The sequence below is a fragment of the Carassius auratus genome, chromosome 21 (assembly GCF_003368295.1).
Source record: "Carassius auratus strain Wakin chromosome 21, ASM336829v1, whole genome shotgun sequence".
Taxonomy (NCBI): Eukaryota; Metazoa; Chordata; class Actinopteri; order Cypriniformes; family Cyprinidae; genus Carassius; species Carassius auratus.
The window spans coordinates 10,625,139-10,642,254 of NC_039263.1; the positions used below are offsets into that span (position 1 = coordinate 10,625,139).

The 17,116-nt window shown below is 35.9% G+C and overlaps 1 protein-coding gene across 2 annotated transcripts in view; it reads left to right on the plus strand.

Annotated features, from left to right (window-relative positions):
- The window catches only part of LOC113038438 (stromal interaction molecule 1-like), a 47,526-nt gene that overhangs the window by 20,069 nt on the left and 10,341 nt on the right, over window positions 1-17,116 (plus strand). For both annotated transcript variants that reach the window (XM_026195844.1, XM_026195843.1), the window contains exons 5-9: window positions 5,797-5,927; window positions 7,683-7,797; window positions 8,057-8,168; window positions 8,260-8,372; window positions 13,036-13,213. In XM_026195844.1, the coding sequence (XP_026051629.1) occupies window positions 5,797-5,927; window positions 7,683-7,797; window positions 8,057-8,168; window positions 8,260-8,372; window positions 13,036-13,213 (649 nt within the window). The remainder of the gene's footprint in view (window positions 1-5,796; window positions 5,928-7,682; window positions 7,798-8,056; window positions 8,169-8,259; window positions 8,373-13,035; window positions 13,214-17,116) is intronic.

The window sequence follows — 17,116 nt, forward strand, 5'->3', positions numbered from 1 at the left end:
GCAGCCGTCCCCTCTGCATATATATTTTTTTGAGAATGTTGCACTCCTGTTGCTGTTCTGCACGAAACTGCCGATAAATAAGAAATATTGCTGACTTGTGCGTTTCCAGCCCTCTCTTTGCATTCGTCTGTTATTTGACATAGAAAAAGGAAACGTTTTTTTTTTTAGACATGGAAAATCGATTTTACAATCGATTCAAGGAACACTTATGTCTTAAAAATCGAAAAAGATGCCATTTATGCAGCCATTTATGCTGTAGTGCCCAGGGAGCAGTTGGGGGTTCTGTGCTTTCTCAAGGGCACCTCAGTCAAGGTATTGACAGCCAAGACTCAAACCCACAACCTTAGGGTTTGAAGTCAAACTATCTAACCACTAGGCCACGACTTCCCGAATGCAGGAGGTTTCCTTTAGCTAATGCACAGAGCGACTTAAAATGCCTCCCATGAGGCAAGACTGCTGGAGTATGTCACCCTCGCAAGCTTTGTTGTCCATTAAAGTGTCCTCTTGTGCTTTGACACTAATGTTCAGTTTCCACTTAACTGACTGATCCCCGTCCTGTCATGCACCTTCACCAGTAGGCAGGTTGTGGTCTACTCAAAAACAAACAAAACAGTATTTTCATCCCTGCTGGATGCAACAAATGCCTTATTTGTAATGAGTTTTATTGCTTTTGTCTTGCCACGCCAGGACACACGGCATCACAGTAAGGTAAGGGGTGTAACATTTCTGTCACACGCTTGAGGAATTTGGATGTAAGGATACCATTTTATTTATTTTTTATTTTTTTGATCTGACCAGATCCAGAAAAGTCTGATTATGATGCGATCCGATACCAGCGCAGTTTTTTTTTAATCAATGTAGAATATCTAAACTTTAGCTTGTGTGGACCTAATTGTCCCTCTTGTGTGTATTAAACTAATACTAATAATAAATAGAGAAAACTTGTGGTAATTTGTGGTCAGAAAAAATTTAAAAAATTCGTTTGAAATGCCATGGTTTACCCATTTAGTACCTGTATGGCTCTTTACTAAACATATCTAGAATATTGCAGGTCATACCCGCTTACTTATTTAAATTCTTCATTTGAATGAATATTTAAACATGATTGAACATTACATTTTTTAAAGGCATTCAAATGCATTCAATCGAACCCCCCCCACCCCCCCACCCCAATGGACTAGAGACTTACTGACGTTTTCAGTTACTTTTTCTGTTGTTCTAGTTATAAGTTTATACTAAGTTACTTAAATAAATATTTAAATCAAGCTGCCTTTAAAGTGCTTTCAGAGGTCATCACCTACTGTATTTTCCCAGGCCCTCTGCCTCACTGGGGTTAATTCGAAAAGGGCATGTCTTCTATCTTTGAGGTGGATCTCTTTGCATGCATCTGGAAAAGACTCTAAATTGCATGTATTACATCCAAGGCTGTGCTGGCTTTATCTGTTTCAGAAAAGGACTTGCCGTTTCGGCTCCCAATGGAATGCCTTCCCCAGAACATTTCTCCTTTTTCAGGAAATGGTGGGAATAATAAGACTGTTAGTGTTATCTCCCTTTGGAGTTGAGAGCTGCAAAGTTGGACCACTGTGGAGATAGTTTTATTGGAATGCAAAATGACACATTACATTTGATAATCCGGGCTCAATCTGAGCCTTTGAGCATAATGAAGATTACCACAAAAATAATTTCTACCTCAGACTTATTTTCTGAAATTGATGTTTTGATGGATTTAAAAGCAGAAATGTGAAGCATTAAAAGTTTTCTGTTAAAACATCGGTATTATTCGAGCTGTAAAGCTGTTTAAATAAATTTTTCCCATCACTTTAGGGTTTAGCTGTTGTGTTATCATGGCAACAGCTTGTAAAATTTATTTAATGTAACTTTACACAGAAAAAGTTAATTTTCACACTAAAATCTTGTTAATTCGCCTATTATTTATGACTTGTGGCTGTACTAATAATAACCTGAGCATCTTAAAGGGTTAGTTCACCCAATAATCAAAATTATGTCATTAATAACTCACCCTTATGCTGTTCCAAACATGTGAGACCTCCGTTTATCTTCGTAACACAGTTTAAGATATTTTAGATTTAGTCCGAGAGCTCTCAGTCCCTCCATTGAAACTGTGTGTATGGTATACTGTCCATGTCCAGAAAGGTAAGAAAAACATCATGAAAATAGTCCATGTGACATCAGAGGGTCGGTTAGAATTTTTTGGAGCATCGAAAATACATTTTGGTCCAAAAATAGCAAAAACTACAACTTTAAGCATTGTCTTCTCTTCCGTGTCTGTTGTGAGATTTCAAAACACTGAAGTGTAGTGATATCTGGTTCACGAACGAATCATTCGATGTAACCGGAACTTTTTCAACTAGTTCACCGAATCGAACTGAATCGTTTGAAACGGTTCGCATAAGCGTTAATCCACAAATGACTCAAGCTGTTAACTTTTTAATGTGGCTGACACTCCCTCTGTGTTAAAACAATCCAGGCCTAGTCCTCTCTCGTCGTCGCTCCTGTTTTATATCCTTCCATGTCCTCCAAGGGACTCGAGACCGGTGGGTCGAGCAGGTGTCGCTAATTTCAAATCACTCCACAGGCCTCGCCCCGTTCCCACGGCTCTCGGCCGCGCCCCACTCTTCACAATGTATGAGTCAAAATTTATTTTTGTGGTAATCAACATTATCGGTTGATCTTGACATGTATTGAACCCAAATTACTACATTAAATATAAAAACAATGTTAACCATAATGTTTTCAGCATTACCACACAGTAATATTTGATCCAATGCTATGTATAACTATTCAAACCTCTAGTGTGTATTGTGTAAAGACCCGTCTGATCTTGACGTGTGTGTGACTTCATGCAGCTGGGTCATATAGGACAATATTGAAGGGTCTTTTTACAACAGCTCTGTAAATGCTCAAGTCTCCACAAAATCTGACAGTCCTCTCAGATCTTTTTAAAGATCCCCACAATCAAGTGAAGCAGACCAAACCTCCCTCCATTTGTTTCCTCTTCTCTCCTGATCCTAGGCCTCACAATTTCCCCCATTTTCTTATGAAGTAATGCTCTAACCAGAGATACAGGAACAGAAATTTTGGAAATTGATTGTCTTAAACGAGACATTCGTTGCCTCTAGGATTTTAACAAATTCTAACAGCAGCTTGCTTCAATGTGTCCTGGCTGTTCAAGGGGAAGTTCACCCATAAAATAAATTTCTGTCATAATTTACACAAGTCATGTCAATCCAAACAATATGGCTTTTCAATAGAAATTTGTAAAACTCATTAAAAAAGATCCAAATAACCTTTCATAAAAAAACTCTAAAATGTTGACCTTACTGGCTTTCTACAGTCCAATGCACTTTGTACACTGATGTTTAATGTCATTGACTGAGCATTTGTGTCTGTTTAGAAGTTAGTAGTTTGTTATAGTTTGCGTCTGAGATAAGAATAGTTTCTGGATTTGCTTGAGTTTATAAGTTTCACGACAACATGGTTTAAAAATAAAGTTTAGCAAAACCTGCATGTAGCCAGGCTTGTGTCTTAAAGATAAGATACAGGAAATACTTTGTGTTCCACAGAAGAGTTTGGTGATGACAGAAATGATAACAGAACTTTATGGGGAGTGAACTGAATCTGGCTGTATGTCAGATGAAATCATAAGTGAATCGGGTGGAGGGAATGCATACAGGGATTTCAGGGATAATATGTGAGGAAATTCCTGGGATCCTCTACTTTGTTGTTTATTCTCATGCATATCTGATGCCTCTTTCTCAATTAAAACCAATGGCAAATCGGTCTGTCTTGCTTCTTAAATTGTTTAATCTATCCCATTAACTTGACTTGTACCCATTGCACATGTGACTGCTTGATCTGGGTCTGGTTAGCTCAGTTTAGTTAGCAAGCTAAACTGGATGTGGTGTCAACATTTCTGTGGAGTCATTATGTTTCTTAACATGCAGAAACACAGTGAGTGCTAATGTGTATGTGTGATGACATGTGCTTTTTAAAGAGGTGTGGTTGTGGCATGTTTGTTTTAGTGGTTTTGCACAGACACTGTTGTGTTTCACCTTCTGTGAAATGGGGACAAAAAATAGCTGTGCAGATCTTTTGACCTTAAAAGCCTCTTTTATCGAAATGGATCAGCCTGAAAGAACACCATTTAATCATGAAAAAAAAAAATAGCTTGGAATGGATGATTTCTTAAGTTAATACCTGCTCCATAATCAAGTCCTTTAATTCTGTGAGACAAAGGTTAACAGACCACCACAAAGCAGCAATATCTACAATACCTCAGCAGCTGTGCTGTGCCTCTCCATCTATAAATTGTTTAAAAGTCACTCCATGGCTCTTATGTGGATATGTTACCAACTGTGTGAGCGTCACCCTCAAATTGAACTCTCCTGTTACAGTGAGCTCAAACACTGGACCCTTACAAAGGCACTGATGTTTGCTCAGTTTTCAGCTGTACATCATCGCTAAGTGATCAGTTCCTTATCCCTACTTAGTTTCTAAACTCTATAGACAAGTACAGTTGGCATTTTTGCTCGTCAAATGACAGATACTAGGGATGCACCGTTCAGCCGATTTTTGATTATTTCGCTGTTTCGCTTTGATTATTTATGTGAAAATAGCATGAAAAGGGAGACAACGAGTTGCATTATCTGTTGCATAATCCAATGTTTTTCTCTGGGCAAAATAATTAAATGCTTGCCAAAACAAAACAAAAAGTGTACAAAATATAGTTTGTCAGATGGCATAGTATGGCCATATGCAGACATCACTCTGACATGACTCTTCAACTAGTGAAATGCCCGCTCTCAGCTAATTCATCAAAGGTAAGTTGCAATGGCAATTAGCGTTTATCTGATGATATGTCATGGACCGCCAAGCATCAGTGAAAGCAGGTAATATGCAGCTTTTTGTTTGAAACCAGTGTAGAACACAGATTCACACAAGGGCACATCATGCACCTGCGGCGTTTCTCTGAACAGAATAAACAAAATAAAACTATATAGGCCACAGAAAAAGGAATATATAGGCCTGTACACAAAATATATTTCACTTAAATCATTTACAGATTAACAAAATTAAAGAAAATTATTTTAATGCACTCTGAAGTTCAGAGAAAAAAAAACAGACAGCATAAAGCAGTTTTCTTTATTTTACAAAAGCTTTACAGTTTTGAATGATGTTTTGCTTCTAGCTGTATGACAAACCAGCATTTGTATGACCATAACTTACAGAGCAAAAGTTGGGAAAACAATACAATGATTTCATCAGTGCCTCATATGCACATACAACAAATTTTTGCTAATTTAACAATGTCATATACTGTACCATGCTTAAATGTTCAGAGCATTGTCATTATAGAAATTATATTTTGCTTCAAATCAGAGCAATGTCGTGATTAATCTCATAGATAGTTGGCTTGGTTCACACCATATAACTTTTTAACGTTGGTTATACTATATATTTAGACCTTTTAAAAATGTCTGTGGGAAAATATATGAAGGCTGTCAAAGCTGAAAAATATAAGTTTGTTTTAATAATTGTATTTCTCTTAACTTGTCTGCTGTCTTGGATGTATCTTTCATTAAGTTTCACATACTGAAATCTGGTATTGCATTCTCTGAATACATTCAGTCAATATTTTGGGTGGCAGTTAATATGGCTGCCTTGTGCTACAGTGGTCATGTTGCTTAAAATGATCCCTCTGGTAGCTTACTAGGTTTTGTAACATAACAATAAAAAATGGTCTTGTCTTATATATTGTTTTTTCTCTTTCTTCAGAACTGTGTGGTATCGATGAGCTTCTTTGCCATGATGAAAACTCTCTGCTAAGTTTCGAGGCCATCCGCAGCATTCATAAAGATATGGACGATGATGCAGACGGCAGCGTGGACGTGACAGAGACAGATGGGGTGAGGGCTGCAGCATTTGTGTGTGGTTTTGTGGTCTGCTTTGTTGAGAGGTTGTGACTTTGCTGCACAGTGCCCAATTTACAAACAAGTGCTTGCTTGAAAGGACTCAGTGGCTTTTGGCTGGCCTACTAAAGACATAGATCTCTGTAAAGCTACTTCAAAATATGTTTTGTCAAAAGCATTTTACAAATACTTGACAGCAGTACAGTGAAGTACAACATACTGGCTTGCAGTGTACAGCTGTAGTGTCTGGTGTGTTGCCAAATTTACTGAGAAGAAGAACATACATTACACATTGTTATAGGGGTTTTTCATCTGTCAACGGTACATTTTTAAATGGGGAATATGTATTTTTTTTTTATTATACATCATTTTACATAGTAAATGTATAGATTAAAACCTTTTTTAACTTTTGGGGTCTGATACTTTTTTTTAAACACATGAATACTAAAAATAGTAAATAAATACTAAAAAACAAAATTTTTTAATCTTTGATAATAATACATGTTTCTTGAGCCCCCAAATCTGCATTTTAGAATGATCTCTGAAAATTTAGCTTTGCCATAACTGGAATAAATTACATTTTAAAATATACATTATTAAAGTATTTTTAGTGGGTAATATCTTACAAAAGTACTCTTTGTACTGTAATTTTAAAATATAATAAATGCAGGCTTTGTGAGCATAAAAGATAAATTATTTAAAAAAAACAATGTTTGCTTTCAAATTGTACTCACCCCAAACTTTTGAGTAGTGATTATGAATTTTTGGTAAGTTTTTTTTTTTTTTTTTTACATAACTCATAGTAGTTATAGTCATAGTACTTTGTGATAGGTGGGTGGAATTGCATGTTTAAAGCAAATGACCTTTGGAAAGTGTGACTCGATTGCACTCAATTTAGATGAATTTCTGCTGTCACTACATTTCAGACACTTTGGTACAATGTGTTGGTACAAAATCTTTTTCATGGAACCTAATTATCAAAGATACAAACTCTTCTTTATTTTGGGGAAAAATGAAATTCAAAATCCATGTTTGGATCTGCTTGTCACCATCAGTTTGATGGATATGACACTTTTGCATGCAAACAAAAATGATTCGCCATGATTATGGGTTATGAACGTAGGCTATAAAAAGCACTCTGTATTCTCTCTGAATCACCCAAAGCGATTCCTTTTTCATGAGAATGTCACATCTGAGCACTCTGAGTAAACAGTATTACTGCTGACCGACAGCAGCCTGCCCAAGGCCATAGACAGTCCTGTGAGTGTAACCTTTACCACAGTCAGAGCTGATCTGAGGGACCATGTAGAGACTGGACCCAGTTAAAACTCAGGCTCCACAGTAGAACTACTGGATCTGGAACAGGCCAAGACAAACATTACAAGTTAATCAACTGTTTGCTGTGGCTTTACGTCTCTTGCCTAATGTTGACTTATGCAAATACACAGTGCTGTAAAAAGAAATGTCTTCTAGAAGCACAATCAATCAAGACTAGACTAGACTAGCATGTTACTGTTTTATTGCTAAGATCTAGGTGCTGGATTTTTCTCTATGCTTTTGAAAATTGTTATGCTTATTATTTTTGCAGTACTTAATAAACATGTTTATATAGTTGCATTCACAATTTTTTTTTATCAGATGCATGTGACCCTGTCAGAACAAGGTGTGTCCCATTTTTGGGTCGCAACCCATCAGATGAGATCCACTACATCAGATAATTCTAACATCCAGTCTTTGTTTTCCTTTAAACAGTTTCTAAGGGAAGACTTAAAGTACCACGACCCTAAAGGAAAACAGAACAGCTTCCATAGAGCAGATATGCTGATCACGGTGGAGGACATGTGGAATTCCTGGAAGGCCTCTGAAGGTTTGCACACATCTCATCAGGCTAATTATTGAAGTACAAAGCATTTAACCATTTAAGAGTCATTTCAAAATCATCCCAGATAGTCGACATTATAAACCCACACCACCTTACCTGAAATGCAGAAGTGAAAGCATTATGTTTGTGGAACTGAAAGCATCAATCTTCCATCATTTGTTCAGTATAACTTCCATGGCAATATTCTCAGTGTCCTCTTGCACCCTAAACCACTAGTGGCACTTAACAATATTTTTGTCTGTAGTGTATAGCTGGACAGTAGAGGAAGCTGAAAAGTGGCTCATCAAATGTGTGGAGTTACCTCAGTATGTTGATTCCTTCAGGAAGAATGACATCAGTGGAAAAGCTCTGCCCAGGTGAGGAAGCTTATAGTTATCATCTCTACAGTTAATTTTTCAGCTTTTTGGACTGAAGTGAATTCGGTGATCAAGATGGTTCCATTCGCAGACTTGCTGTGAAAAATGCCACCCTGCTTCTGTCCGTGCTCAAGATACCAGACCGCAGTCATGCACAGAAACTACAGCTGAAGGCTCTGGACACAGTGCTTTTTGGATCTCCAAGTGAGTAGCATATATTTGTGGTTATATATTATATTGTATATTTTGTCTCATGACTTGAGAGTTTGAGATGTTTAAATAGTGTCTTTGATTTCAAATCAGGTAGCAAAAGTAGACAGAATTAAGTAATATTGATTCAGCTGAAACTGTCCACTTGAATGAAAAAATTCAAATTCATTGGCAAGAGTTGGTCATTTAAATTAACTGTCCATTTAAATTAATCAATTCTGATTTTTTTTGGCATTAGTAAGTTTGATTAATTTCAATGAATGAGTTTGATTACCGTCCATTTAAATTAATCTTTTCTGAATCATTGGCAAATGTTGGTAAGTTTGATTCATTTCCGTGAATCAGTTCAAACTGACCATTCAGATTAAAAGATTAATTTATTGGCAATAAGTTTGATTCATTTCTGTGAATCCTTTTGAAGCTCTCCATTTGAATCAATCATTTCTGATTCAAGGGTGTAATTTTGTAAGATTAATTTCTGTAAACTGTCCATTCCAATTCATTAATTAATTAATTAATTTAGATACATCTGCAAGTCTTGGAAAGATCACATAATTTCTTTTAATGAATTAATTCTTATTGACAAGAATTTATATTTAATTCATTTATCTTAATCATTTTAAAACGTTCATTTGAATGAATTCTGATTTATTGGCAAGAGTTTTTAAGATCAATTCATTATTGTGAATCAGTTAAAACTGTCCATTTGAATTAATCAGTTTGTCGGCATTGATAAGTTTGATTCATCTGAACTTTCCATTAATCATATTAGAGTTGCATCATTACACAGATATTAATAGAAGAATCACTATTTTTGTTCATTTTGTTGTTTAAGTTCAACTGAAATGCTGTTTAGACTGACTGGCTTCCAGAAGTAGAATTATTTTCGATTCAGTTCAATTCAATTTTATTTATATAGCGCTTTTCACAATACCAATCGTTGCAAAGCAGCTTTACAGAAAATATACAGTTTCTACATTATATTTAGGAGTAGGTTATTAATGGTGACTATGGCAGAAATGTACAGTAAGGATCATTCAGTTAGTTACAAATTGCATGTAATCAGACAGTGAAAACTATTATCTGCAATGATTATATGTTGCGATTAATTTGCGATGAATTTGCGGCTGTAGTTCTACGTACCGATTGTTCAGAGTTAAAATCATCTGGGGTCTTCTGAGGGGGGGTGGGTTATTTGCATTATCTTTCTGCTAAATTAATGAAACCATTTTCTTAACAGAGTGTCTATTTACACTCAGTGCAAACAGCCCACCTAGTCCGCTCAGGCTATTTTCACTAACTCTTGCCACCAATGTGTGATTTGGCTAGTCAACATTACAATAGACAGTTAACAGTCGTCATCTCCAGTGAAGCAGATGGTAAAGTGTGTGTCGTGACGCGATCGAATCAGATTGAGTTCGAATCTGCTTTTTCAAATTTCAAATCACATCAGAAAAACATTTAAATTCAATGAAAATTAAGGAAATAAGGTTGAAAATATAGTATCTGGTAGGGTTAGGGTAGGAGTACCGATGGCTTTATTGTCCCAATAAGGTGGCACCCATTTAATAATTTGAATTAAAATGAAAATGTACACTCAATTTATTATTGCATACTGTTTTATAATGTACTATAATTGGAACTATTTGCAATAAGTAGCATAAATAGCAGAAAATGCAGTTATTTTAACTATTGCACTTAGTGTAAATAGCATCCATCGCTGTTTAAACTTAGTTCAAATAGCCAATGCCTTTTCTTAATTCTACTTCCTGTTTTAGAAAAACACTAGCTTGGAAATGTTCTTTGAGACATAACACGTTTTTCTGGATTGATGTTTGCAGAAGGTTCTCTGGATGAAGGCCAGACTGCTGTAACTATTTATTGCTCATTACGTGCTGAAATCAAGGGAAGGTTTAGTCTGTTTTCTTTTCTCATGAGCAAATATATTCTGCATCTGAAAATAGCCAGACTTATTGTAGTACAAGAGCCAGTCAGAAGAGATATGTCCCATTAATGTCAACCGTTAAAGCGTGATACTTAAGTAAAGCTGGTCAAACAGAGAAGCGAGGGATGATTGGACAAATGTTATCAATAAAAAGGTGAGAGACCTGGAATAGTTTGAGTGCATTCATGTGATTGACAGTTCATGTGGATGTCTTTACCGTAGAACATCAGCCAGAGTCAAACCTGTTTAATATGTTGGTGGTGCCAAAAGTGCTTTTGTAATGGCATTAGACACAACATCTTAAAGGGATAGTTCACCCAAAAATGAAAATTCTGTATTTAATTACTCACCCTCAAGTTGTTTCAAACCTGTAAGACCTGCGTTTTATCTTCTGAACACAAATTAAGATATTTTTTGGTGAAATCCGAGAGCTTTCTGACCCTGCATAGACAGCAACATAACTGACATAATTCAAGGCCCAGAAAGGTAGTCAGTACATCATTAAAATAATGATCCATAAACACCCTTGTGCTGAGTGATTGCTAGGAAGTAGTTCACTAGCCAAAGTCTTACTCTCTTTTTGAAATAAAACTGGATGACTTTTTATTTGTTCATTTGATTTTTGTTTGGTTAACAATATTTTACAATTTGTTGTAGCTTTGTGTTTTTTGTAAAGTCAAACTAATTTAAGGTATTTGATGTAATCAGTTCGTATACTGTATAAATATACCAGTGCGTATGTGAATTTGGTTTGTCGCCGATTGGTTGATCCCTCCCGGTTCGAGATTCCGTCCAAAGCCTCTTAATAATCTCAGCTATGGCAGTTATTTGCCTCTCCTGTCACGGTTTATACTGTCCACGGTAAATAGCCACGCTAAAAGGTTCCTCACTCTTCCAGACAATCTTACAAAAGTGTCTCATGGTGTTCACTAATGGAAAATCCGCCTAGTGTCTGTTTAAAATTTTTAGCTTTAGCACTTACACATAAAGAAATGAGGACGCTCTGCCATCCAAAATCCCTAGACCTGGTCAAAGATTATGTATGCAAACAAAACACTCCTTTAAATACATTCATAGAGCTCTTTCATCAAACACTAGTGAAAAGGAAATCCAAGACGGAAGTTCATCATGTGGCGGCTTTAGCAAACCCACAGGAGATTTAACCTGAGCCGGTTAGGATGGGTGAGCGTCAAGGTTGAAGGATTCAACACCGTCCACTCTCAAAGACTTTTGGCACCGTAACATGTCCTGTCACCTGCCATTTTCCTGGGAGGATGTGAGCAGTGAAATCGCAGATGGAAATAGCTCCTGCTAATCCAGTCATCCAAATCCTCTCATTACGCAGCTGATGCCACCACCGTTGTGGGGAACACCTCTCTGGAGTTATTTATTGCCACCATTTTTGCATGCAAAACAGATTAAGATAGATGTGATAGTAGAGAACTGCTGATGTGTATATACGTTCTGCATGGTTAGATCCTAACTGGAACTTTTTCTAAGTAGATTACTAGTTGTTTCTATTACTGTTCTTGCTAAAAGCAGTCTGTACATTGTTTTTTAAATGTGCAACAGCCACATATGTTAGACTGGAGTTGTAGAGACAGGAGCAGACCCGCCTGAGCAGATCCTTTGATGGATTACTCCTGCCAAAAAAATCCTTGGCACTTTTCCATTTACCTTCTTCATACTCTTGTGCTTGTGATTTTGTAAGTTCATAGAAGGGCAAGTCAGTCCACACTTGCATATCCTGGTAAAGTCATGTTTTGAAAAGAATATTTTTTTGAAAAGAATAATGAATAAGATTATTTTATCTGTCATGTTCAACTGCAATATATAACATTTTTTGGTCGACATGATGAAAGCATTCTTGACCCATTAGTCAAATACTTTAACTGTTTTATTTTGGTATGAAAAACAACATTGAAAATGGATGTTAGCATTGGAAAGAAAACACTCATTTGCCTCGACCATGTCAGGGTCAGCTGGGGTCACGAATGGAATGCGTGTTGAAAAAGAGTCATAATTCGCAGATGACATCACTAGATGTACTGCATACAGCACTGTACATTCATTCTTACACTACTGTCACTGTTATTTAAAGAAATGAATACCTTTATTCAGCAGTTCATTAAAATAATACAAATATATTTTTTAACTGTTTATCATTGAATCATCATAAAATATTAAGCAGCTCTATTGTTTTTTAGCCTTGATAGTTATAAGAAATATTAATTGAGCACATCGTCATATTAGTATGGCTTCTGAAAGATGTGTGACACTGAAGACTGGAGTAATGATGCTGAAAATTCAGCTTTGCCTCCACAGGAATAAATCACATTTTAAAATATATTAACTAAGAAAACTATTTTTACTAACTACTTTTCAAATATTTCACAATATTACTGTTTTATTTTGTTTTAGATCAAATAAATGAGGCCCTGATGAAAAAATTCTTAACAACCGCAAACTTTTGAACTGAAAAGAGAAAATGTCAAAGACACAGATTGTAAAAAACAAACTGAGATTATAATATGATGTCCATGTTTAATAGGTGCTTTCATTTTACAGAAAAGAGCAACATCAACATTCAGCTAAACCTGCCTAGTGTTTTATGAACAACATGATAGTGAGCAAATGATGACAGAATTGTAAGGTGGACAATCATCTTTATTGTTACTCAAGTGTTGTTGTTTTTTTTGCTCTTTCTGGCAGTGAGCAAACACAGTCACTTGAAGGACTTGATGCTGGTGGTGTCTATCATCATTGGAGTTGGGGGCTGCTGGTTTGCCTACATCCAGAACCGGAATTCTAGGGACCACATTGGCAAGATGATGAAGGACCTCGATGGGCTTCAGAGAGCTGAGCAGAGCCTGCTGGACCTGCAGCAGAAGTAAGCACTCAGTTTGTATAATAAATGAACAGGAAACAGGCTTACAGCAAAAAACAGCTAAAAGGCCAGAAAGGCTTTAAAGTGGAGCTGTGAGGCTCATATTTCATGATCCACAGTTTAAAAAAACTTATTGAGGCAGGATTACTTTTCTAGATGGAGGAACGTCTGTTTGTAAGTTAGCAATGCATTTCTCCTGGTTGAATTTGAAGAACTATTGTAAACAGTCTTTCACAGATGGTTACATCACATCTTAAGCAAAAGAAAAAAAAAAAAAAAGATTTATTTTTTAACTGGTCATGACATCACACGATTGCTAAGTGATTTTGTCAGGTCCGGTCTCATACTAACACGTTAGGGTGATTAATTGCATATTTTAACTGTTTATTCACAGTAAAGCCTGTTGTGGTTACTGTAAACACTTCAACTACACAGCGAGGGATGAATATGAATATGTCTCTGGTAATGAACAGCTTGCCACAGTTAAGTTTGAAAACAACCTATAAAATACCTTTATTTTTGTTACTGATTGAAAGTACATTTAGTCTGGTTTCTGAAATAGGAGCAGCTATACTTAGTATGGTCAAATGTTTATTTTTATTTGAAATGCTAGTCAGTTCCAGACATCCTGGATGATTAAGTTTTAGGACATGGAGACTCTAACAGTGTTGCCAGATTGGACAGATTATCATACACGAGTCTAATTTAAAGAATAAAGCTGTTTATCTAGACCAGTGGTTCCCAACCCTGTTCCTGGAGGCACCCCAACACTTAATCAAACACACCTGATTTATGGTCATCAGCTAATTAATAGAGACTCCATGACCTTAAATTGATGTTTCATAGAAAGAATACATGCAAAATGTGCAGTGTTGGGGTGCCTCAAGGACCAAGGTTGGGAACCACTGATGTATAGACAAACATTTTTTTGCAGATTACCACAATTGATAAATAACTATTATAATCAGTGACGCAGTCTACATTGGATGCGGCATGATATGACATATCCCTGACAGTAAACTGATGCCTTGTTCTATTTATAATGCACTGACAATGTCGCGTACAATGCAGACAGACCTTGTGCAGATTGACGGTGTTAACTCCACTACTGAGCATGTCATCAGAAGCCTACATGTTGCCAGATTTTGAGGGGGTCTCGCCATGGACCGCAATATAGAGCTCGTTGGCTTAAAAAGCCGGGCACCCTCTTGCATTTTTAAAGAGGTCATCAGATGCCCAGTTGATATGATTCTTTTGAGTCTTAATGAAAAGTCTGTAGCATAATTTGGCTGAAGTTTCTCTATGGTAGTGTTAAAAACACCTTTTTTACCCTGTCAAAAACAGCTCTTTTTCAGAGCAATCCGTTTTGTAGCATAAGCATTTTCCTTTAAATGTTGATGAACTCTGCTGACCCCGCCCATCTAGCCACTCTCAGAGAGACTGTTTACTTTAGCCGCATTCACCATGAAACTTGTTAATTAGTACATTATTAGGATAGGCCATTTGCAAAGATTATTTTAAAAACCTTATACTCACTTCTTCTAGAGGTGTGAAGCTGGATCACGAATGATTCGTGCTTACATAGACACATTTATGTAGATACTGATACTAATGACAGCTCACTCAGGGCGGGTCTTAAATAAGACGCCAGTCCAGACTGTGTTGAAACGTTACTGTCAATCAAACTATCATGGGAGGGGCCTGTTTTTGTAATGTCACACAGACAGGCAGGCATCTGAGATCGGTTCGATTTGAAAAAGGTAAAGATTTTAGTAGATAAAAAAAAAAAACACACACTAGGTGGAATTTCATCATTACAGGGTGGTTGTGTACACACATTGCCAACACATATTTCAGTTCAAACAACTTGTAAAAGTCCATGTAGCATCCGATGAACCCTTTAACACACTCTGAGGTATGCATTTATTCATTACAGTGTCTGTAATGAGCCGATTTCGTGCATGAGTAGGTCTATGATTACGTCACCGCTGGGTAGAGTTAGTTCCGCTACGGGTCTGCCGCTATTACATTTGTAAAACTGTGCTCTCAAATATCACTTCTTGCCTTTTCTGATATGTCTCTTTTCAAAGTTGCTGTTATATCATCTACAAAGAAATTCATTTGTATTTGTTGGTAGTTTATACGAACACTCAGACTCTGCTCAAATTTACCGCGGGTGGTGTTAGTCACCAGCTGTCGCGTCATTAACAGAAATACAGATTCAGTATTTTTTCGCATCCGTAAGCATTTATTTAAATAATATATATACTCTGATACTTTCTAAATATATATACTCTAATTACACACCTTAAGCTTTGATTCTGGTGTGCATTGTTTTAACAAACTTACACATCTGTACTAAAACAATTAAATAAATACAACAACAACAAAAAAAATCATTCAAATTAATACACTACATTGTGACCTTTTTTTTTTTCTCAATTTTTATTTTTAGAGTGCATACATTGAATCACTCTTTCACAATCGTGGTGTTGTAATCCTGGAATATAAATGGGAACGTCTTGCAACATGCTTGTTTAATAAATGAAACGTTACTCACTGCAATAGGCTTAAAATAATGTTGCCAGATATATACCAGAAACATATTAGCCACTCACAAACAGGCATAGAGCCGATATTATAGCAAATATTCACCAATTAAAATGAAACTAACACAGTCCACTTACAACATACATTAATTGCCGTCTTTGCATTAATCTTCAGTAAGAAGAGCAACTATGAAATGTGCAACAGCAATATATACTACTAATAGTAATAGTAGTGTTTTTTATAATATGCTACTGTACATGACATCACTGAGAGATGACAGAAGTGTTATTTGTCTTTTATGAAAGATAATCCAGGGTGCGATCTAGCGATAGCAATAGTCAACCCAGAAGCTGAAATCCCGTAAGTGTGAAATTAGCCAGAACAGTAGGCTACGTCACTCTACTAATAGCATGATTCATCAGAGAATTATATAACACTTGTAAACAACAGCCTTCCGTTACACTAATGAACACTAATGCATCTTACATCATACTTAATTATTTCAGTTTGCTTTATTACACAGCTCTCTGGAATACTTGATTTTGATTTGTCACAGCATTGTCCTATTAGACGTTTTGTATAACTAAAAACTGTATGTATTGGTTGTTTTCCATGGCAGCTAGTCTTAAAGGGATAGTTCATCCAAAAAAGACCGTCGTTCATCTTCAGAAATGAATATATTTTGGATGCATTCCGAGAGCTCTCTGATCCTCCATAGACAACAAGGATCCTAACATGATCAAGGCTCAGAAACATAGTAAGGACATTGTTTAATAAGTCCATGTGACATCAGACCAAAAAAAAAGAGAAAAATAGGGATTTAATGATTCATTCAACTCAAGATTCAGTTCGATTCATGATTTTGATTTCACAATTCGGTTCGATTCACCTTTTTTTTTTTTTTTTACAAAATGAGATTTAAGATAAATTAAATTAATTTCTTGGACAAAATGCTGCACGTTTCTTTGTAATATCTTATAATAAACTAATATTACCTAATTTAGCCAGCAAGGATGCATTAAATTAATCAAAAGTGGAAGTAGAAGAATATATAATGTCACAGAAAATTTCAAATAAATACTGTTCATTAAAGTTTTTACTCATCAAAGAAACCTGAAAAAAAAGTAATCAATTCCACAAAAATATCAAGCAGAAAGGAGCGTTTTTTTTTATATTGATAATAATGAGAAATGTTTCTTGAGCAGCAAATCAGCATATTAGAATAATTTCTGAGGGATTTTGTGAGACTAAAGACTGAAGTAATTCAGCTTTGCATCACATGAATATAGTATATTTAAAATATATATATATTTTAATAAAAATATTAATAGTTAATAATATTTCAGTGTTACAATG